Genomic DNA, 23,929 nt, shown 5'->3' with positions numbered 1-23,929 from the left:
TCGTTCCTGTGGACCCTGCTGAGGACCTGTTTCCAGCTGATGTTTAACAGCATTTCAGAATTTGCCATAGGAACAAATATTCAAGTGTTTAACTTTACACTAAAAAGACTCATCTAATTCAGCAAAGGCATACCAGATACAAGCCATAGGCAGATTATTCACAGTATCTGAAAGTTTTGTGTACTGAGGTCCTTCTTTGTCAACAATCACCTAAGATTGAAGACTTTTGAAACTTCAAGAAGACGCAAGGCAGTCTTGCCTCAAAAAGCAAATATCAAGTGACCATGTTTTCTCTTGACACGATTAACTCCTTATGGATCATTGACAACACACAAGATATAATGTGCACATCACTGTTGTGTACAGTAATTTATGTAAGGAACCCTGGCAAGGGTGGCAAGCACTTTAAGATCAATGAAATGCAGAAGGCAGACTTGCATGGCTTTTTCATACAGAGTTAAGAGAAAGCTAATAATTAACTTAAAATGCAGGTATATTTTGTAAAAAGCTACAGAATTCTTTGCCAATGCAGTTATAAGGCAAGAAATGGTCTGATTTCATTTAGAAATGGGGTAGAACATGTGCTTTGTCACCATTAACTTATTGAATTTACAGCAAGTTTCAACAAAATTTGACAGAGCTCTAAAGTATCAAATTCTTACAGAGTTTTAGAATAGCAGAGAGAAAGCCTGTTAATAAAAGCCTGCAGTATGAGCATAAGGCATGGAGATCTACAACAGGTGACCACAAAGCAGGAAAATACACTGTATATAGAGTCTTCCTATTCCTAATACAAGTGGCGAAGTCTTCCACTGAAGATTGGTTCCTATTGCCTGAAGTGAAGCAGTGATATCCCTGGCAGAGTCATTAAGTTATGACATGTGCTTGTGCTACAGCTAAAAAGTCAATCAATTGGGATGCAGAAATTATTTGGAAAACCATGGTCTGTGTTACTTCTGCTGAATTCCACAACTTTTAATTTAGCATTGTTGGGAGTTATGTAGGTTTGGGGAGGAAAGGGTTGATGTTGCCTTCAGACAGTAATGGGCAGGGGCAGACTGTGAAGCCAGAGGGATGGACTATATATAAGAAGTAGAAGGATGTTTAAAGCAAAGGATAGGACGGGGTGAGGAAAAAAAAAGATTGCTTTTAAATTTCGCAGGGCAGCAATCATGTATTTCTGGCTATGGGTGCAGGCTGTTACACTGGGGAAGGACAGTACCCTGAAAGATTACTGGCTTACAACTGCTCAAAATGTCCAGTTCTGACTGGGAAGATAAATGCTGCTTGTATAATATATCTCATACTTGTGTTCTGGTTTTTTTAAAGAAAAAAGCTGACACTCAAACTCACATTGTTCATCTTTGTGCTACTGCTGGCAGTCTAAGTGCTTGCTTGTCCAGGTTTCTGACCTGTGTGATCCTTGGTATTTAAGGTCATCTGCATATTTTGCTTACCTGAGAAGAAGCCAGCCAATGCTGTGTTTTCTGGCCTGCTGGCTGCATTTGAGATGAAGTACAGCTCTGCCAGATCTGTGACTGCTGCTGTTGTGTGTGTGGTGAGACTTTTAAATCTTATCAACATATGATGTGCTGGTTATGGCCCTGCAGAGCCAAGATATGTGACAATGATCTTATTCTAAAAAAACCCTTGTGACTTGAGAGTATCAGTGATCTCAGCATTAGCAATGCTGGTAGCACATACAAAGCTGCATCCTGGAGACATCGGTATCTTTATGCTGATACAATCAAGCAGGCACAGATAGAAGTGTAAAATGCAGCTGGGGAGAAGAAAGAAGCAGATAAAGCATCTGATAAACTCATGCTTAAATATGCCCTCCTAAGGAAAACAGCTTTCAGCCCTGACCGAGATGCTGTGAAGGGTAAGAGATTTTCTTTGTTCTGATTCTCACTGGGCTCTGGGAAGTCACCTGAACATACCAATAGTCAGTACTTCCTCATGAAAATAAGTCACACAGTGCTGTACTGGGCAGCAGCTGTTTTCCTACCAAGGCTTATTTCAATGCCAATGTTTTGCATATACAGTTAGGGAGAACTTCTTGTTTTCAGCAGAGCCCGGATCTTTTAACATAATGAAGTTACACTGAGAGGAAGAGGTGATGGGCTTACTTGTTTCCAGTACCAGTTTCCATGTTGGATTGAAGCACATTCTTGAGAGAAGGTAAACAGTGTGTATACAAAAGAGTAAGAAATTAAATTCAGATGTGCTCATACCTATCCAGTCTTAAAATGTGTAAAGGCATAATTTAGCTGGCAGATGGGAGGACAGGAATGGAAACAAGAGGTAGGAAAACACAGACACTGTAAAAAACAAAACTTGTGGCTGCACCTGTGAGGAGCATCTTCCTGCCTCAAGCAGTAACTAATGCCAGAGGAAGCCTTGAGAAAACTTTCATGCATGAGCTGACACAGTGCTCTTGCAGCTAATGTTGAGAAACTGTGTATGGATATTTGTTCCTTCTTCTCCCTTACAGTGTGACCACAACCGCAGCATCATCTGAGAGCATTATGTAAGAATCCTGTGCTGCCCATGCCCACTGTGTGGGCAGGTAGAGAGCTCAGTTGCTGCAATGATGCCTCTTATGAGTCCACATTCTGTTTTGAACACCCTAGTTTGGAGTAACTGCATTAAACCACATCCTCTGAGGAACTAAATACCTCTTGACCTGCAAGAAAACCAACTCTGTAGTAGCTAATCTCACCTGCAGTCTTCCCTGCACGTTATTGCCATGCCTACAACTACTAGCTAGCAGTAAGGCAACCACTGTTATGACAGAATCAGAGATTATGTTGAGTTGGAGGGGACCCACCAGGATGATCCAGTCCAACCCTCAGCCCTGCACAGGACATCCCCAAGTGCCACAGCAGCCCCGCTCGGGACATCCCCAAGAGTCGCAGCATGTGCCGGAGAGCAGCGAGCCTTTCTCCGGTGGGCAGAGCCCGCTCGGGGCAGGGGCCGCGGGAGCTGCAGCGCACGTGGGCGGCGGGCGCCCTCCTTCCCCCGCCGGGCCCATAAAGGCGGGGGGCGGACTGCGGGGCCCGGGCTGCTCCGCCGCAGTCCTGCCCCGTCCGGGCGGCGGCCGAACCCCGCGGCCCATGGAGATCCCCCTCAAGTCCCTCCCCGGCGGGCGGGCCGCCGCCAGCGGGTGAGGGAAGCGGCGGGGCTGAGCCGGGGTGGGCGCGGTGCCGGGCCCGCGGGTCAGCGCGCCCGGCAGCGGGCTCAGGGCGCTCCTCCGGCGGCGGGCGCGGGGGCACCGGGGGCACGGGGGAGCCGCTCGGGAGGCGCTGCCGCGGGCGGGCAGCGGGCGCAGGGGCGCGGCTGCCCGTGTCTCGGGCTGCCCACAGGTAGGTGCTGCCCGCCGCACGGAGCTGCCGCGGCCGAGCGCTCCGGGCGTGCCCCGCTGCGGCCGCTCCTCCCGCGGCAGCCGCGGGCTGCGGTCCGTGTCGGCCCGGCCGGCAGCGCTTTCCCCTCCGTTTCTGAGAGTGAGGCGCTGCCGCACTCTCGGGAAGGTGAAGCTGGGGTTGCCCGGGCTGACATGTAGATCTCAACTCAATCATGGCTTTTTTTTCCCGGGTTTTTTTCCACCTTCTTGCCCCCTGAGGACCCCAGGGCTCTCGTTAATACCTGTCCAGGAGACAGAGCTCAAGCAGATACGGAGCTCTGAATGGACGCTGTACTAGTGAGTTACTCATTAAAGAAAGTGACTGTGCTCACTTACTAAGCACACTTTAGCCACTTGATTCAATGGTGCTTTTTCTGCTGGGTGAAGAGCTAACGACTACAAGTATATTTCATGAGTAGGTAGCTGTAAATTGTAGTCCTTACTGTTGAAACCTCTTTCTTGAATGTAATGTTGAGCTCTAAAACGCCTTGCTACAAAACAGCTGAACGAGACTGTCCTACCAGCTACAGTGATGAACTGTTGGTTACAGCAGTGCAGCTTTTAGAAACGAGTTAGTTACAGTTATGATATGTGAGCCACATGACGCATGGATGTGCACCTAAGCATGCATTATGCAGTTAGTCTTCATTAACAAAAAATTTCATTGTGTCAGTGCTTCACAAAACACACTATGGAAACCCATTGAGTGGTGTTAATTACATTAATGTGTCACAATTTAATTGCTTCATTGCTCTGTCTTGCGCTGGGTACTTTGTTTCGAAGGTTTAGATTATTAGGGTAATGACCATGTGGTAGAATTAGATGGTTTGTTTTAAATATGGTAGGTCACTGATAATCTCTTGGAGCTTTTAAACTTCAGTGCTTTGGTTGAAGGTTATAATTCTGCTGATTTAATGTGATCTATTTAGATGTAATTTTTAATCTATCCTAGAAATGAATTAATTCAAAACCAGTTGATCTATTTCACCAGTTACCCTGTTACTTGTTTCACCTGTTCAAAAATGAATTCTTTCTTAAGTACTACACCAGAGAATTCCTGTTTTTTTTACTTGGAAGACACAGTCCAACACTGATACAGGCTTGAATCTTCAATCTCTCTTTTAAGCCAAAAAAATGTGTTGCTTTCTTTGACAAATTTCCTGCTCATATTTTTTACAGTTAATTAATAAAGGGAGCTAAAGACATTAATGAAAATAATGTCTAGCCACAAAGGAGAGTTGTGTAAAGGGGAAAGTGCTGTTATTAATCAATATCAAGTTTTTGGAGTAGCTGTAAGGTCTTGACACACTTCTTTGGAGTAAACCATTATGTTTTTCATGCTTTGTATTTGAATAGTAAAAAAAAAATTTATAAAGTTTGCTGTTTGATTTGTGGTGGTTTTGACCTGTTTTTGTATAGTTGGTTTTTTATTTTTAAAGATTTGTCACTTCTGATATGCTTTTACTGGAGGCTTAGGGAAGGATTTTACTGAAGCCTTGGGAGTGGTTCTTATGTCATACCTTCATGCTTTAAAATGTGACTGGATTTGGCTGTTCTGTTTCCTCTTTCTTTCCCACCTCCTCCTATCACTTTCGCTCTGGGTTAGCTCTTGTTCACTATGTGCCCACACAAGTCTTCTGCCTGTTGGAGAGAGGCTGGTACAGGAGCAGTGGTGTCTTTGGTGTCAGTGCAGGACTGAAGCATGTATGGTACCAGTTTGCTTAATCAGTGCTCACAGCTGCAATTATCACATGCTCTTCTGTCAGGTGTGTTTGCATCTTTGAAAGTTTTTGTATCTTGGATATTACTGTTACAGTATGTTTTTATTATAAGTTTAAATAGGGATGTTGCCCACAGTTTCTCTTTCTTGGAAACTTCCCATGTTTTTCCTGCTTGAAAAACCAAAATCATCCTGCCTCTCATCATCTTCATGAAAGATTGATTTAAGGCTGTGTAGGAAAGATAACTTTTGAGCTTTTAATATTAAAATAGAATTTTTGTTGTTTTCACTTCCTCTGGGGAAACACCACAGTGTCAGCTTACTGTCCTTCTTTAACTGAAATTTCTCTTCTTGTGGGACAGCTGGTTCTAGCAAATCAAATGTGCTTTGTGATCTACAGTTTGAGCTTAAATACCTCTGAAATTCAGACAGGTGAGGACACAAAAAGTAAAAATTAAAAAGTATTCCAAGTATCTGAAATCTTGGAATCTATGCTTTCGGTTTTGAACCTCAGACAAAATGTTATCCTTTATAAAATTCATAATAATAGGAACAACATTCTCAGTGGTAAATGGGACTGATAACCAGCTGGTGTCAGATATGATACTCTTAACATGTAAAGAGGAAAAAAAAATTACACATTGTGTTCTGATCTGTGTGTGAAGTAGGAAAGCTCTGAAAATGTATGACACTGGAAAACAGCACAAGAGAGGCACAATGCTTCCTTCCAATGATACACTGAACATAGCCTGGGGTTAAAATGATTGGGAGATGGGGAAAGTTTTTTCAATGTCCCATTCAGTTGAAGAGGAGAAACTTAAAGTGATTTAAAACACAACAACAGTCCTCTGTACTTGGTCCTCTGATTTTACATGCCCTGGTATTTAAATAAATAAATGCCTATGAATTCCGCCCTTGAAGCTGCATGTTCATAACAGAAGTCTGTGCAAAACCTGCTCTGGTTTAATCTTAAAGACACTTTTTTCTTTGGGTTATTCAGACAAATATGTTAACAGTGGTCCCTCTTTGTTTCAAATGGATTTTTAAGAGAGTAATAATATGCCTACATTTCTTTCTATTACAGACCCCCTTATTTAATGCCTATCAATTATTTGTCTAAGTGGTGTATTTTCATGATCAGATGTGTTTGAATGATTTTAATGATGTGATCACAGCAAAATATTTTTGCATTTCCATAAGATAACCCAAAAACTATTTTGGGCCTTTTATGTCATGTGGTAATCTGAGGTGACATTGCAATGAGGAAATTATCTGCCAAAATATTCTGTTGTTTTCTAATTAATATGTTTTCTGTGGCAGAAATATGATGACTCAGTCAGATTTAGATCTAAAAGAGACAGCTTTGAAAGAGGATTTGAAGTTTTACTTCATGAACCCATGTGAAAAATACAGAGCAAGACGTCAGATACCGTGGAAATTGGCTTTGCAGATTTTGAAGATACTTATGGTTACGACACAGGTAATCCTCTGGTTTTACTCTTAGAGTAGCAATGATGTGCAAGAGAAGCAGGTCTGTGCTTCTGGGCCTTTACCATCCCTGGGTACTTGTTACTGCCTTGAACCTCCCACTTCAGTCCATAAAGGAAAAATACTATGGAAGGTGTTTCAAGGGGGAAGAATAACATAAATTATAAAAGCCTCCTGGAGAATTTTAGAGCAGTGTTTGACCAGACATTTTGCCATTTTTGACGTACTTTAAAACAAATTACTCTTCCCACTAAATTCAGCACTATCTTCAGGCTTGTTGTCACACTACTCATTTTTGGTACATTCTTAGATTACAGTTTCACTGGGCTATTTCAAAAGTGATATTTCCTGGTATCTAATCAGAAAATTAAAGTTCATTGTGAAGATGCAGTGGTGTCTGATGATGATGGGATGGCTGGGCTGCAGGAATTGGATGTCTCTCTTGCTTCTGTCATCAAATAATGCATTTGAAAAGTCATGTACTGTTTGAGATACTACGTGGAGGCAAAGAAATGGGTGTTTGTAACCTGCAGTGGTATCACAGTGCAGTTGGTTATTTTACAGTTCTCTAACATTGCATGTGGAGGGAAGCAAAATGGGACATACACATAGGTAGAAATTATGTTCTCTGAACCTTTGAAATGCAGGACAGACATCTGACAGTTTGCAAGAAGCTAAATATAAGTGCTGGATTGTTCCTCTTCCTTCGAAGACAGGACAGTAGACTTTGCATGTGAATGATGACACAAAGTACAACTTCACATGTCTCTGTAAAAGTTCAGTACTGCCATCTGTCCTAACCTACTGACTCCCCTTTCTGGGGGAATCACTGAACATGCAACTTTTTGTCTGCTGCCCCAGTCTCCCACTGTCCTTTGTGAGCAAAGAGGTGCTCTGCTGCTTGATCTTCAAAGGCCACAAGATTTTATGGACTGCTGCGTGAGACTTTTCTTGTCACCCCTTGGTTTTGCTCAGATGTCAGGCACATGGCCAGGGCTTGGGGATATCCTCCTGCTACTGTGCCTATGAAGAAACTCTTGTGGAAAACCAAGCAGTTTCTAGGCTCTGTTTATGTTTTCCTTGGTGGTGGTGGTGGAAATGGGACTATTCAAATGGCAGGGGAACACAAGTCTTCAGCAGTAACTCTGCTGTTTGCTGTTCCTGCTTGTTGTAGCCTCCTTAAGCAGCACCTGGGTCAGGCAGCTGAGACTTTTTATTGCTCTAATCGTGTGCCATGCCAGAGGTAGGAGAGGTGCATGTGAGAACCTTGGCTTTGGGAATCTTATGCCATGGGTTAATGGGCTCTCTGCTCCTGCCAGAGTTACAGCAACAGGCACCTGTCTGGTTTGTATTTATTGTAATTTAAAGCTGTTTCCAAAATGCTGCTGCTTGAACGGTGTTCAAAATTTAAATCAATTTTTTTTTTTTTTTCCCTCTTGTCAGCTTGTTTTTTTTGGTTTGAGTAACCAACTGGTGGTCTCATTCAAAGAGGAAAACACTGTTGCTTTTAAACACCTATTCCTGAAAGGCTATTCTGGAAATGATGAAGATGACTACAGCTGCAGTATATATACACAACAGGATGCTTATGATAGCATTTTTTATGTTATTAATCAGGTAGGTGTGAGTGTGTGTTTGTAACTGTGTTAAAGCTGAAGCTACAGCTATAAACTTCTGCTAAGTTTCTGATTTTCTGTTTCTATTCTTCGATTTCATTTTGATATTTCACTCAATCTGTGTAAATGGAGTGTCTTCAAGTTTGCGTTGTAGCTGAGTTTTTGTCTCTTGGAGATTAATTCAAACCAGAATTTTAATCTGGTAGTTCTTAGTACCAAAATCCAGAAAATTTGGAAACTGGTCATCTTCATGAACTGGAACCTTGGTTTAGGTCTTACTTTGAAGGCCTATAGGCCTCAATATACCTGTGCTGCTTTAAAAAAGTATGTCCTTAACAGCTCTCCTGAATTGCAGCTTTGTAGTGATAGCTTGAGGCCTCAAAATAGGGAATATAGTACTTAGGAGCATAGAGGCATTCACCCTGGTTAGGAATGATATTTTAAAGAAGAGCCCCTTTACAACTGTCAGGGAAAAGTGAATAAATCTGGGATGAAAATTCTGTAAATGTTTTTGTATTTAACAGTAATACATTTGGAAGTCACGAGATGAAAAACTCTGGAATATGAAATGATCTTGTATTGGGAATGATGATGAACCTAGAAATTACTAACACTAGATAAATAAAAAGTGGCTTTAAGCCACCTTCCATTTTCACTGGCCTTGGCACATGAGCTCTGGCACCTGGATTAAAGCAGTGTTGCCACTGCAGCTGTGCCCAGCAGCATCTGAGAGCTGCAGGGCTGTGAAGGGCCAAACCTCTCTCAGTCGTCCACTCATGGGGGCTTGCTGCTCTCCTGGAAGCTACAGCAGATCAAATGTGCTGGACAAGACCTAAGACTCTCATTCCTGGCATTAGAAATGAATGATGAAGTAGTTTTCTCAGTCTTTCTTTGAACTCTCCATTTTGCCACTGTTTCTGCAATAAACCATGCTTGCTTTTTTTTTTTCTTCCTTGCTTGCTTTGTTTCACTTTCCTTCTTTTGTAGGCACTAAGGCTGAGGTGAATTCGAGATACAAGACAGTAGAGAAATAATAGCTTTATATCCTCAAGAATGAGCCAGGCATCAGAAAAAGGTCTCTTCATAAAATGTTTGTGTGTGGTATAAATGTACTTATATCCTTTAAGGAGATTTAAATTGTGAAATCTGAGTTCTTTAGTGTCCTGTGGCATTTCTGAGACTTTTATATCACATGTAAAAATTCAAAAAGCATGCTTTCAGGTGAACATTGACTACTGTTGCCTTTTTTTGTCTGTCTTTAGAGGGTGCCTTGTGGGAAGAGCCAATCTAGATGACTCCCAACCTAAAAGCAAAGCTTTTTTTTTTTTTTTTTAAATTTTGAGATGGGCAGCTTGATGACATGGGATTTGGTGTTCTGGTTGCGTTCTTGTGTTTTTGAAATGCATGGTTGGGTGGGTGAAGCAGAAGGATAGGACATTACAGAAAATAGTAATTGTGCACAGCAAAGCTGGAGTTGTAAAAACCAAATTTCAGCCTCTGTGTAATATACCACTGGGGATATTTTAGCACTTTGGGGAAAAGATCCCAAACAGATCACCAGCACAAAAGCACAAACATACATTTACACTTGAAAGAGTACACAGGTTTCCCTTGCTTCTCTGCTGGGTTCAAGCTGAAGTTGCTAATGTGAAGCAGCTGTGTGAAGCTGTTACTCTTGTGCTCTGCCCTGTGGCAGAGGCTGTAAGACCAGGAGATTCTGCTGCCAGCTCTGAGGCTGTTTGGAAATTTATAAACAGGAATTTTGCTTTCATTGTTTCGTAGTGTTGTTTGAAAGTGGCATGTGGGTAGCCCAGCACCTCGTGCTGTGCTGTCAGGAGGGCAGAGCCTGGGAGCACACGGGGCTGGGGCAGCAGCTGCTGCGTGCAGTGATCTGGAGATGTCCTCGGTGGGATGAGGAGCTGTGACTAGCTGCTGTTTCCACTCACTTGACCTGCCTTAGTCAGATGTGGCTTGCTCTGAGCTCACACTGACAGGGTGAGGAGGCCATGCTTCACTCCTGGGCTGTCAGAACTCTGTACTCAAAGTGGCACTGCAAGGCAGAGCTTTGTACAGAAGTGTGGTAGTTTCTGGTGCAGGTCCAGTTCTGGACATACAGTGTGTGGTTGTTAATGACTGGTGGGATGTTGTGCCTCAGGAGATGGGATAGTGGCCACAATGCCCATAGGAAGGGGGAAATGGGGTGACAGTGAATGATGCTTAATAAAGAAATCCATGTTAAACAGGAAAAGGGACAAATCTTTATCAAAGCCAGTTGAACAAATTTTTAAGTAATAGGAAACCTTGCCTGATTTCCCATATTTATTTACTTCAGGCCTCCAAGAAAGCAAAATGCTTTCTTGAGAGCAGACCACTGCTGTACGCTGCCCTGAGCTCTTTTGCTAGGTCAGGTAATGACAAAACTAAGGAATTGCTATGTATTTATGCCTTCTTCCCCAAAGGACAATGGGTCTGTCTGGCTTCTCTTGGACAGTTAGCTCTTGGCAAACTGAGCTGGCAGGCAGCTGCCTTCATGGTCATTGATCTCCTGTCCTTCATGCTTAGTCCATGGATCAGCTGTTGGGGAGCCTCGGGTCACCAGAAGAGCTGTGCCCTCGGGGCTTGTCTCACTTGTGCGTGAATGGAAGGTGTGACTCCGGGGATCAGAGGGTGTTTCTTGCTTCCAGTAGACACCAAGGCTGGAAAGCAAGTCTGGAGGGGACTGGGCTGGAGTGTAGTTCTCAGTGTTGCTCAGAGCTGATCCATGTTTAGACAATGCTTGGTTTGGCACAGCTTTATTTGCTCACACTTTTAGTCCTCGTTTTCAAGTGTACCTTGCAAATGAAGAAGGTGACTTTTGCTGTATTTTGGAGTAAGTGGAAAAAGAAAGCACAGGCACGTTTCAGCTGCTTCTGTGTTCGTGTAAAGCAGGCAGGTTAAGTTACTTTTGGAGGCTGCTCGAGCTCAACCAGGGAACCCTGGTTGCTGGTTTTACAGTGAATGCATGGCTTCCTTCTTCTGTGGTCACACGGGGAGCTGCTTTGGGCTTGATCTTGGTGTGGATTTGATAAGAACTGTGACTTGTGTACAACGATGGAGTTTCAGTTGGTGTGAAAACTGTCACTTTCATGAGGTGAAGATATCCCTGGGGGGTGTGTGGTTAGCAGCAATGCTGCCCTGAAGTCTCTGCCAGGCATCTAAGCAACAGCTGTCTGACACATGGGTGATCATCTGCAGGCAGCCCAGTAGCACAGGGCTCCTGGTCACTCTGTCACCAGGATGCTGATCACTGCTAATTAGTGGCCAGCAGCCCTCTTGTCTGCAAATTGACTGGGAAACTTTTATGTGAAAGTAAAGATTTTTTTTTTTAAATTTAAAAACCTGTATTGATGCATATAACCTTGAGGTTTAAGTTTGCTATCTAATGCAAAAAAAGATAGCTTTCTCTAACTTCTACTACTGTTTTTGTTTTTAAACTAGTACAGGCACTTAAAGAACATATCCCTGGGAACACTTGGTTATGAACATGAAGAATCAGGCTTAAAAATCTGTAAACAACAGTACAAGAGAGGCACAATGCTTCCTTCCAATGATACACTGAACATAGATGTTTCTATTGAAACAGGTACAGTACTGTTCTACTTAAAATGTCTTGCTGAGGAGTACTTGAATTCCAGTTCTAAAACTTAAAACCAATAGCTATTTGTGTGGCAATCACAGGAACATTACCATGTTTTTTGCCTATCTCCCTCTTAGTTTTTAGCACTGTCTAGAAAAGACAGCTGTGATTATAAGAGGTTCTCTTCAACCACATGCAAATCTTTGTAGTTGATGGTGAGGTGGTGTTTTGTTGTTCTTTTTCTTAAACGCACCTCTTCCCCCTCTGTGCAGGAGGTTCAAATAGGGAATTCTGGATGCTGGTCAGTCTGTGCCTTCCCTGCGTGTGTGCCCTTACTGCCTCCCAGAGCCGAGCCCTGGCTGCTCACGAGTTGGTACACAAACCTGCTCCTGACCCCGCTAGCTGGGCCTCTGAATAGATTTGCTCAAAATTAATGTTTTGCCTTGATATATACACTGACCATCTCAGTTTAATGCTACTTTCAATGTGAAGTTTTCATGATAACATATTTTCCTCGTTTCTTTCCAGAATGTATCCTTTTAAAGCCAAAGGAACTAACTGGAAAGAAGGCAGAACTGAAGCTGAATTCTTCTTTTTTCAATCTTGAATTTTACAGGTAAAATGATGGGTTTATTAAAATTATTCCAACTTGTTCTTTCATATTAATATGGTGGATTCTGATTTGTGGGGTTTGTGTGTATTTCTGTGATATTTAAATATATTTGTGCACTTTTTCAAATATCCAGGCTTATACAGGTTGAAATCTCCTTCAAGCTGAAAGGCATTGCTCTTCAGACAATCCATGCCCGTGAATTGCCTGACTGCTATGCATTTCAAAATACTGTAAGTGAAAATGGGCTGTGTCACTTCCAACCCTGTCTATGCAATGAGAGCTTAGGTTAAGGTGTAAGTGTCACCCTCATTTCTGGCCTGCAGGAGGGGCAAAGCTGAGCATGTCCTGGCCCTTACCCCTCCTTCCCAAAGGCTGCTGAAATGGTGTTGCCATGGGACAGTGTTGCTTTGTAACATATTCCAGTTGGTAACTTTATAACCTGAGAAAGGAATAAGGAATTGTTCTTCATCTAAAGACTAAGTGTGAAGTTTGGCCTCTTGGAATACTGCTCACTAGGCAATACATGTCGTCTGCACCACCATTTATGGTGGCAACTTTCTTAAAACCTATCTGATCAACAATATTAATACATGTTTTGTCCAAGGAACTTAGCAGGATTTATTTTTCTGGAATGTGATCTTGCTACTCCTGTTTCTGATGTAGCTCTGTATTTTCAGATAACTTTCAATAATAGAGCCCACAGTGGAAAAATCAAGGTCTATTTTGATAGTGACACTGACATTCAGGAATGCAAAGACTGGCACATATTTAACTCAGGTAAGTATGGTGCCTGTGTGTCTGCAGAACAGCAGTTATGGGTCTCCCTTTGCTTTCCCTGGTCTGTAGCAGTCTGTCCAGCAAGACATTCCCCAGCCTGTTCATCCCCCTGCCTGTAAAACAATCAACTTGCCTAATGCAATTCGTTGCCTCTTGCTAATCAAGAGCTAGGAAATAATTCCTTTTGTATGGGTGTTGTGAGATGACATGATTGTCTCTGCATACCAGTGTGTGTTAGCAGTGAGCTCCACCTCAAGTGAGCAAGGAGGATGAATGTTTCTTCCATAGATTTTTCATTGTTGTGCTGCTCCGAGATAACTCAATCCACTAACACTGAATAAATTTCCAACTGAAGCCTCCTACAGCTTTCAATTTTGTTTTCTTCTAACTGATTAAAGCATACTATTTCTGAAAGTTTGTTATTTGTATTGGCTTTTTTTTTTTTTTTGCCACTGCTGGTAGATGAAATGATGTGTATGAACAAAGGCTGGCATCTGCCACATGTTTTTAGTGTTAAGGCTTGGTCTGACAGCTCAGGAACGTGCACTCAAGGGCCCTTAAAGAAACAGTAGCTGTGACAGACTATGCAACTTCTTCTCCCATGTGTTGACTTGTTGTAAAGGACTGTGATGGAACAATATTTTTTAGTGTGCTACATAGTATCTCGATTAATAAATAGGTGGAGTGGCCTGCCTTTTGCCTCGGCAAAGCCAGGTTTTCTCTGATAATGCCGTGTTGTACCCATACTAAAGGGGTACTTTATAGAATATTCTGAATAACCTCAAAGTGCCTTGGCTTGCATCTCTGTCCAGTAATTTCTTCTGGTTGTCTTTCAACTACCTGTTCCTGAGTAGTTTATTTTGTGTCTAATCGCCAGCTGAGGGAGCATGCATAATTCAGTAATAAAGGTGAGCTGAAGGGCTATTGCAACAATCAAAAATGAGTTGGCCTCTTTCATATAGTTAAAAAGGTGTGTTATGGAAAAGATAGGGACTATTAATTTGATGAAGCAAAGGAAGACACCTAATTTACATTCACATGATGGTTTTTAAATTTGTGGATGAAAAGAAAACAGTACAGAAAGTCCAACAAGTTTCTTATTGCAGACTAAGTTAGGAATTTTTTTTTAATTTAATGGTGTTGATACAGACCAAATCTGAATTTCTTTTGCCACATGCAGTTGTAACACTGTGGAAGCACAGATGGACAGGTAAAAAGGAGGATATCTATATTAATGTACCCATTTTTGGGTTTATTTTGAAGAACTTGAACATATTTTTCATTCCTGGGGCCCAGTCTCCATGACTGTCTTGATGTAATTCTCTGCTGAGCTGTCTGCTTGTGGGGTGAGAGTATTTAAGCATGAATTGTTATAAAATGTCCCATAACTTGCATTAAAAGAGATGTGAAAAGACTAATCTTATGCATTTATTTCCTTGTGTCTTTACAGTTCTGCAGAAAAACACTCAGTATACTCTAGTCTTTGATGGATTTGTCATATTAAGTTGCTTGGCTTCTCTCATCCTCTGCACACGATCCATCGTTCTTGCCTGGAGACTACAAAACGTAAGCACGGTGCTCATGACCTTAATGCTTATTTGGTCTCTGCCCTCTTTGCTGCTGGTCTTGTGAAGGGGTACCTTTTGAAATGTGGAGTATTAAAGTGAGTAAATCTGTTGCAATATGTCCCTCTTACTGTTATCTAGAAAGGATATGTAATTATCTTGGTGGACAGTTGCTAACTGTGAATGGATTATATTTCTGTTTGGGTACTGCTGTAATTTGAAGTATTTTGTTGTATCTCTCAATGGGCAAAAGAAGAAGACTTCTTCCCTGCCCCCACCACGAGGATTTTAGACAAAATGACTTCTGAGTCTTTGTGCTGCAAGCAGGTTTCCTGCACCTCCAAAACACAAATCTTTCTTCCCTGGCTTCATTGTAGGATTCCCATAGAGGTCTAGTCCTAAATTAATGCCTTAATGAACATCCCTCAAAGCCAGCTCTAACTGGAGAAAATGTAAAGCACAACACATAGTCTAATTCTGGCTTTTTTTTTTTTTTTTTTTTTTTTTTTTTTTTTTTTTTTGGTAAGCGTGTGGCTCATGAGAATTAGAAGAAGAGTCCAGGGTAGGTAGGATATGAAAACACACACACTTGTTTATCTGGCTCAAGATATCCTTTTTGTAGCTTGGAAACAAGACCAAGAGTCAAGAGGACATGATTCAACAGAGGCACTGTCAAACTGCTCTCAGGAATAGGCACTTCACATTTATTCCTGAGCAAAAAGAGCAAGTGAAAGCAGATGGGCTGTGCTGGGCATAGAGGTGGTACTAAATCTGTCTTAATTATTTTCCTATTTATTTCTGTTGCTATTGAGAATTAGCTTTAAACTACTATTCCAGTCAATACTGTCGGAGAAGGGGTTGTGTGAAACTTGAACATTGCCACGTTTATCATCTGAGGGGACCTGTAACTAAACATCTAAATGCTTGTCAATAGAGATTTGTGAATTTCTTCTTGGAGAAATACAAGCGCCGTGTCTGCTTTGCTGATCGCCTGGAGTTCCTGAACGGGTGGTATGTCCTGGTTATTATCAGTGATGTGATGACAATCATTGGGTCAATCCTAAAAATGGAAATAAAAGCCAAGGTAAGATTTCATACTTCAGCTAAAATACTAATCTTGCTACAACCATGTGTAATGTGCTTTAATTTGGGGACAGGTGGAATGAGCTATAATAGTCATCTCTTTGCTTATTTTAGTCCATTTCCTAATTTATCTAATAAATACTTTCAGTCATTCTTCCCTGAAGTCTTTCAGTAAGACCATGTAAGCTATTTAAACATCTTATTTTCACAGTACTAAGATCCCTAATCCCTGGTATGGGACCTGTGGGTAGACAGTTCCTAACAGAAAGACCCAACAATTTGAGTGGTTCTCTCTGTAAGAAGTAGCACATACAGGACTGGGAAACCACAAATCCTCCAGTTGAATGAAACAAAGGTCTTGATGGTTTGTGGGACTGGAAACACAGCTGTCACAGCTTGCTTTCCTGGCAAGCATAGGCACAGACAGCATGACCTGCTCATCCTTCACCTCCCTGCCTGGGCTTGCTGAAATAAATGTGCTTTGTCCAGCTGGCAGCCCTTCAGGAGGCTTTTGGAGTTGGCTTTTTCTTTATTTTCTTTTTTTTTTTTAATTTTATCTTCAATAGATGTGTGTCAACAATTAATGTGTTCACAAAACTTTGTATTCTGGGAAAAACAGAGTAGGCAGTGTGCTGCTCCTGCTTCATGTGTACTGAGGCTCAGAGGGCAGATCCCAGAGTGGCATTCAGAGGAAGCACTTGGGAATCACTGGCTGTAGGTTGAGGTGGGGATTGAGGGTAGGAAAACTTGAGCTAGATGGCTCTGTTGCTTACTGCAACCAGGTCTAGCTTTTTGAAGTAAAGTGCAAGTAGATTTTGTTGTAGTAAAAACAATGCTCAGGTTCTGAACTGCTGGCAGAGAACCTGTTCAGAGATGTAAATGCATGGAAAGGGCTGTAGTCCCAAGCATCACTTTTCATGTAAATGATGGCTCATGTTTTTTTAAATAGTGAACAAGATCTTCTTTACTTAACAGAAACCTTCTTTTTGAACAAAAATTTTGAATTTTTCAATCTAATTTTGAAACTGTGTTGCAACCAAACAAAGGGCTTTTTTTCTTCCAGACTTTGCACTTCATGCAAAATTTCAATAATATCAGCATAGGTGTACTTCCATTTGCAGCACTGTTGTGTTTGAATGATCTCAGTAAACAACTGCAGTTCACATTGATATGATTTTTGTGATGTAGCAACAGGCTTTCAGTATTAAACTGCCCTGCTTTGTTTGTTTGAACTGCTGGAACTTGGATAGCCATCAAGCTGAAATATCTACTGCTTTGTAACTTGACCACACGCTCTGTTTGGATCCCTCAGAACCTCACAAGTTATGATGTCTGCAGCATTTTACTTGGAACATCAACTTTGTTTGTCTGGGTTGGAGTCATCCGATACCTGGGATATTTTCAAACCTACAATGTAAGGAGAGAATCAGATGTCTAAAAATTAAAGCATATATGTACATATACATGTCACTTTTTTTGCAGATCTCACTCTAATTTTTTTGCTTTTCCCCCCCTTCTTCTTTGCTCCATTCTGACTTGCAGGTGCTCATCTTAACTATGCAGGCGTCGCTGCCAAAAGTGCTAAGGTTTTGTTGTTGTGCTGGGATGATCTATCTTGGCTATACTTTCTGTGGTTGGATTGTCCTGGGACCTTATCATGAGAAGGTACATCAGCAGTATCCCTCCTTTTGTGGTGTAATGATGGGAATATCTCTGTATGAGTGTATAACTCCTAGCCAAACCAACAGAAATGAAAATATCTGTTTAAGAGCTGTAATGTGAACATGGGAGTGTTTTCATTCCATCTGCACCTCTTTCTACCTGCTCCTTTTAACAAAATAACTATTCTTGCTTTTACTGTGTGCTCGAAGTCAGTGTGATCTCCAGCACCAGGCTGTTTGTGCTGAGGGGATGGTTTGCCCAGGCCACCTGCATTGGTCTGTCTCTTCTGCCCTCTTCTGGCAATCTCACTTCAGCTGCCTTAAAGAGGCACTAAATTGTTCCCTGTAACTTTTTTTTTAAATTTCTTTGGCTCTGGCCTTGTTTTTCCACATCTTTCCCATGCCATGAAACTTCAGCTCCTAAATTGTGACTCATAAAGGGATGGATGAATGCTTGTCTTGTTTGTTGCTTCCTGTGTGGGGGTGTGTTGTGGGTTTGTTTGTTTGTTTTCTTAAGGTTAGTATCAAACTGTGTGCCTGGTATGTCTTGTCGGAAGCCTGGGTGCAGGAGTAATTCTAGGTGGTTTGTATATTCTAGAACACAAGCCAAAACAGCCCTAAAGCTTGTTTGCTTTTCCTCTTGGCAGATGTTCTATGAGACAGTTTGAACAGAGGCAGGCTCCTGTCGTGGCAAATTCTAAATGTCTGTTAATGACTAACAAATGTCTGAGCTCTCATTCTTCATCTCTGGGTGCACGCAGTGTGTCTGTAACACAGAGCCATGCTGCAGAGCTTGATGCAGCTTCCTCTGCCCCCAGAGCTTGCATTGCTCCAACTCTCTGTAATCCTCTCCTTTGAGCAATGCAGGTATTCAGTCTGCACGTTCCCAGCTGATGACAATACACTTCTCTGGGGGATGCTGGATGCAGTGGGGTCTTTTGCCTCATTAGAGGCTCAGTTGCTTATAACATTATAAGGCACAGCATAATTACTGTTGTAACTTCCCTGCAACAAGTACATTATCTGACCCAAAGGAAGGACAGTCAACAACGTGCTTATCTATGAAAATGCTACCTCTTGCCTAAATGTCATGTGTCAATGTCAAGGAAAGCAGCTGGAGCTGCGGAGGATTCCTGTTCCTGCCAGTTCCCCAGTGTCCCACAGGAAGGCAATGTGGCACTGTGCAAGGCAGGCAGCCAGGGCTGGCTTCCCAGGGCTCTCCAGCCACCGAGCCATCCTGGTAGATGGAAGAGTTTTCCCCGATGTGCAGAAACACTGGAGAGCTCCTTATGCTCGAAAATACAGAAATACACCCTCTACTATAGTCAGAGAGAGGGAGTGGGTATCCTGAATTTTGTGCTATGTCAGTCCAGGGGCTTCCAGGTGAGCAGTCCTTAGCAGGTCTCTCTCTGTGTCAGTGCATCAAAACTTGAGTTGCTCAAAAATTACCTGTGCCATGCCTCCTTTCTTCCTGGATAATATTCTGCTGAGTTTCACAATGACTTTAAAATTCAGTTCAAAAAATAATAATAAAATATGCCATAGGTGTAAACCAGACCTGCTGTTCTTGTGCACTAATATAGTCTCCTTACAAGCATATACTTCTTCACATCTTTTTGTCATTATGGGCCCACAATTGTGTTAGTTCATTGATAATGCACAATGTTTTAATGTGGCTATTAATTAATATTGTCCAGTAAATTATAGTTAAGAAATCCAGTTATTTGGAACAGCAGAGCAAAATGGGAAGTGGGCTTACCTAGTAGATAAAGGTTTTAGCCTCAGGACACATTCCAGTTTGGGGAAATGGAGTTTGGCATTTAAGAGACTATCTTTGAAATTAAACCATGATTTTTGTACAGGGTGTGCTCCAACAGTTTCATAATAAAGCTATAGCTTGTACTTACAGCTCATAGAGGGCTTTCTGAGTGACAGATTGTTAATTCAGTTCAGACCATTTGAGTTCTGAAGGCTATGTGCTGACTCTAGCCCCTTAACACAGTATTGATTTATTACCCATACTCCAATAATGCTGCAGAGTGGGGAAGCCAGAGAATTTGGGTTGTGCTTCCAGCATCCTGCCACTAATTTACTGTATAGATTCTGTGAAATCACTTCAGCTGTGCTTTGAGAAATGGAATTATACTTTTCTGCAGGTCCACAATTGCTTATAATTCAGTAGCTTTCTGTGGTGGTCAGTTATTGACTGTTCTGCCTGTTGAACATCACAAGTTTTATTTCTTGATAATAAATATTCTTATGTCTGATCTCAACATATCATGTTTAGTCAAGATGATATTTCTACATGTTTCTATTACTGATGTATATTTTGACCTGAATGTACAGGAAAGTGTGGTAGCATTTAATTGCCTTAGTTGGCTTTTTTGTCTGCTTTGAGTAAAATTCAGTCTTTGAGTCTTGATTGATCTCTACATTCTGCTGATAATTTGTACTCATTTTCTAGTTTGAAGATCTGAACACAGTGGCTGAATGTCTGTTTTCTTTGGTCAATGGTGATGATATGTTTGCAACATTTGCTCAAATCCAACAGAAGAGTTCCCTGGTGTGGATGTTCAGCCGATTATATCTGTACTCCTTCATTAGTCTGTTTATATACATGATCCTCAGCCTTTTTATTGCACTCATTACTGACTCCTATGACACCATAAAGGTAAAGCATTTGTTTTCAGTTATACTTCTATTCAGTTTTGCATTCATTCTTGTTAATTACTCAACACCATACCATCTACTGTTTCTTCTGATGTGTGATGAGATGATTAAAATCTTTTCATTTAGTCTGTGGCAAAATTGGAAGGGTGGCTGGGTTTGCTGACATCTCAGAGATGTGTCTTTGGCAGGAGTTTGGAAAGGTTCAAGCAGATAACTCTAAAGTCATTTAGGTGTCCAGGCCTCCTTAATGTGCTGCTTAGAAATGTGTGGTTAAAAGGAAATATCTTCTGAGAGGTGCATTACTTCTTGTTCAAGTTAAAATTATGCCATCCATTTCCAGTATGGGCTGTCTGAAAGTGAACCTCAATTTTCGGTAATTGCCTTCTGTTTTGACCTCAAATGCTCTCTGCCCTTTGTGCTCCTGGTAGCCTCAGTGACCAGTGGGATCACACCCTTCAGCTCTCATCTCTTTCTTGTCCTGGTGTCAGATGCAGGCCAGCAAAAAAAGGCTGCTCTGACATGAACTACAACTTCCAGACCAAGCAAGAGCTTCACTTTTGAAGCACCTCAAAATATAACTTAATTGTCTGGGCTTCTTAGTTTACTGGAAGGTCTGATCTGCAAAATGGTGTTTTACTGACTCTTCCCTCTGAGCATTTTATACAGATCAATTTGGAGCTGTTTCAGTATGCTAAACTTGTGTTTTTTATAGCATTTCTTCAGCATGGCAATATTGAATAAAAACACTGGAACCCTTCAAATCCAGAATTACAGGTTTTAGGGAAAAGGAGCCCAGGACACTTGCAGTGACCACAGCAGCTCACTCTGAGCAAGGAAGAGTCAATACCATTATGGCCTGAGTTCACTTGTTTAGCCTTGTAGGCAGCAAACAAAACACAAGAGAGTCTGTGAACAGTGTGAGTTTTCTGTGACATACATTGTTAGTGGAACAAAGCAAGCTATGTAGTGCTTCTAGGACGGGAATGGGTTCTTTCCTTCCTATAGAATATTGAATTATTGAACAAAATAATATGGTTTAACTGTCACACTCTAGAGGTAGTTTTAGAATGTTTCATGTCCAGTTAACTTCTCCTGTGTTGTAAATGAAATGCTGTTTCTTTCAGAAATACCAACAAAGTGGTTTTCCAGCAACAGATTTACATGAATTTCTAAAAGACCATAGCAATGCTGGCTACAGAAAAGACAGAACTTCTTTTCCATTCATCTGCTGCTGCAGGAGGTCAGTAGGGTGTTTTTAATGAGTGTTTTCCTGAGAAGTACAACAGTTAGCTTCTCACTGCAAAATGCTGCTTCATGAATGCTGGAGTATCCAGAATTAAGCCTGTTGATATTTGGATGCTGTTGTTCCTCTTTTACTTCATGTTAGATCTTTAGTCAGCTGATGATGCAAAGGCAGCAGTTCTGAGCTTAAATGTGTTTTAACTGTTATACTCTTATGAAAACTGCTATGCAGAAGCTGATGAGAGGACTGTGAAGTACAGCATGAAACTACCAAGGGTTCTGAAGCAAAACAAATCTTTCCTTAAGTTGTCTGTTTCTAAAAAGCTTTACTACTAAGCTTGGAGTAGTAGCAGAAAGTGAGAGGGTGATTCATCCAGAGGTTGGTGCTTAATCCCAAAACTATGCAGTGTCTGAGACAAACTGAATACCATGTGCCAGAATACTGGGAACACACTGGTAAATGTCTTGTTGCAGGCATTGTGGCATGGTCCTTTTTAAGGAGGTGGTGGGAGACGAATGTCTCATCTGGTGCTTGCTGGTCTGAAAGCTTATTCTTTGAATTCTGTTTCTGAGGCAACATAACACACCTCTGGAACCCTGTTAGAGATAGGAGGGACCTTGTCACTGTCCCTAGACAGTCCAGGATAATCCATTCATGTGCACAGAATGGTTGTGGGCACTGTGCAAGGAAGCCAGGCTATGGGAGAAGGACCAAAATGTGAACACTTAATCACAACTGGTGTAACAAATCCCCTTTTAGCAGCAGGATAGTTGTCCACTTACATCCTGTTGCTTTTGTGAAATGCATTTTTATACTTTTGGTGTACCCTGGCAGAAGGGGACCCCATAGCCAAAAAAGAACATGAGAGATGATCATGGGCAGGTATCCCAATGGCTGCTGGGGGCACATGAAAACCAGCTGTTAACAAGAATTCCAGCCAGGCCCAGCTTCAGGTTTCACCTGCAAGTCACTGTGCAGAAAAAGATATTTGTGTGCTTGAGCATAATAAATGACACCATAATATGCTGTGCAGTGCTGAGGGCACAAGCCTGGTGGTTGAAGTGAAAATCTAGAGCTTTTGCTACTGTAGCAGGTTTTGCGTCGTTGTCCAGTGCAGGTGTTAGAGTTGTATGTGGAAATGAGAGAGCAGAGAACAGAAGGATCAAAACTGAGCTCATATGGGTAGATGGTTCCTATTGCATTTCTTTCTAATTGGAGACTTGTGATTTTTTTCTTTGCAGACAACAGAGTGATGACAACTTGATACTTATTAATTGATGGCTTCACATTGAGATTCACTACTGATCTATGCAAAGAAAGCATAGTGGTATGGAGAATGATAATTCTCCAGATTGCAGTGGAACCTGCCATCTGGATCTGCCTCATGAACAGACTTGTCTTAGCTAATTAAGGTTTTGGGGGGAAAAAGCTATTCATGTGACAGCAGCTGGTTGACCAACAGGAGACCCAGAAGCTGTGTCTGGAGAAGAGCTGTGAAGAATTCCGTATTCTTGCCTCAAGTTCTGTCATGTTAGAGAAGACTGATCATTGAGCATTGGCTGTGGAAGCTCTTTTTGCTAATGACATTGAGGAGGAAGAAAAATGGCCTTGAATCAACTGTTGTTAATAAGAAATAGAATTACATAAAAATAATTTAAAAAATAATCCTGTCTTTAAAAATATTAAATAAAAAGAAGTCAAGAAGGGAGGAGTTTATCATGTAACTTGATGCATTCAGCCTGTCATTTACTTGGTACATTTGAATTAAGTTTATGTAAAACTAAATGCTGCACAAAAGTAATTGTTGTTTTCCCTCTTGTATATCATTTTAACACAAACCACTTACAGGGTGCAGCCTTTTCTTTAACAGCTTTACTAAAAAGCACTTTTATCATTTTTGGCTGTCTTTTCTATTATACCCACAATATTGATTTATACCGTGTCCAGATAAAATTTACTCCTTTAGCTATAATTAAATACTTCTTTACACAGTTGAAAACTTTCATGGCAAGCATTATCTGAAGGCTCCTGGAAAGATTCTTTTTTTTTTTTTTTGAGGCAGTATTATATTGTTGTCATAATCCAGAGGACAAATTCAGACAAAACCAGTGCCATGGAATTTTACTTCTTTTTCGAGCACATGTTAATTGGAAGAAAATATGTAGCAACTAAACCTTGCAGTTGGTTTTTTCAGGTGACTTTCTAGCTGTCTTTGGGATGGTCAACTAGAAAGACTGTACTTTCCTCTTGCCTCTTTATAAAATTTATTCAATGAGAACAGAGGACTTTGGGGAACTTAAAAGCACTTCCAGGATAGTAGTGCATAAATGTTAACCAGATATTTCTGGACACTCCAGGAATCTGACAGTTCCTGGGGTGAGTGTACTATTATATTAGATGTTCCACTTTTGTCTCTGCACTATTTACTCTGTTAAAAAAACACTCTTTAGTAGATTATATCAGTGTGCTGGCTA

The 23,929-nt window shown here is 41.4% G+C and overlaps 1 protein-coding gene across 2 annotated transcripts; it reads left to right on the top strand.

Moving 5' to 3' along the window:
* Positions 1-1,740: 1,740 nt before the first annotated feature.
* MCOLN2 (mucolipin TRP cation channel 2) lies at positions 1,741-23,179 on the top strand. Of its 2 annotated transcripts, none has more exons than XM_030279088.4 (14): positions 1,741-3,166; positions 6,444-6,603; positions 8,055-8,228; positions 11,705-11,849; positions 12,372-12,459; positions 12,590-12,686; positions 13,134-13,233; positions 14,684-14,799; positions 15,733-15,882; positions 17,194-17,295; positions 17,424-17,546; positions 20,007-20,213; positions 21,337-21,452; positions 22,697-23,179. In XM_030279088.4, exons 1-14 carry the CDS (start codon positions 2,790-2,792, stop codon positions 22,731-22,733), a joined length of 1,992 nt encoding a protein of 663 aa, XP_030134948.4. In that variant the 5' UTR covers positions 1,741-2,789; the 3' UTR covers positions 22,734-23,179. The 2 variants fall into 2 exon arrangements, with proteins under 2 accessions (XP_030134948.4, XP_030134949.3); XM_030279089.4 differs by lacking the exon at positions 1,741-3,166 and adding an exon at positions 3,203-3,365.
* The last annotated feature ends 750 nt before the right edge of the window (positions 23,180-23,929 follow it).

This window comes from Taeniopygia guttata, chromosome 8 (assembly GCF_048771995.1).
Source record: "Taeniopygia guttata chromosome 8, bTaeGut7.mat, whole genome shotgun sequence".
Taxonomy (NCBI): Eukaryota; Metazoa; Chordata; class Aves; order Passeriformes; family Estrildidae; genus Taeniopygia; species Taeniopygia guttata.
Note: the sequence above shows the minus strand (reverse complement) of the source record. Positions and strands in the feature narration are given on the sequence as shown.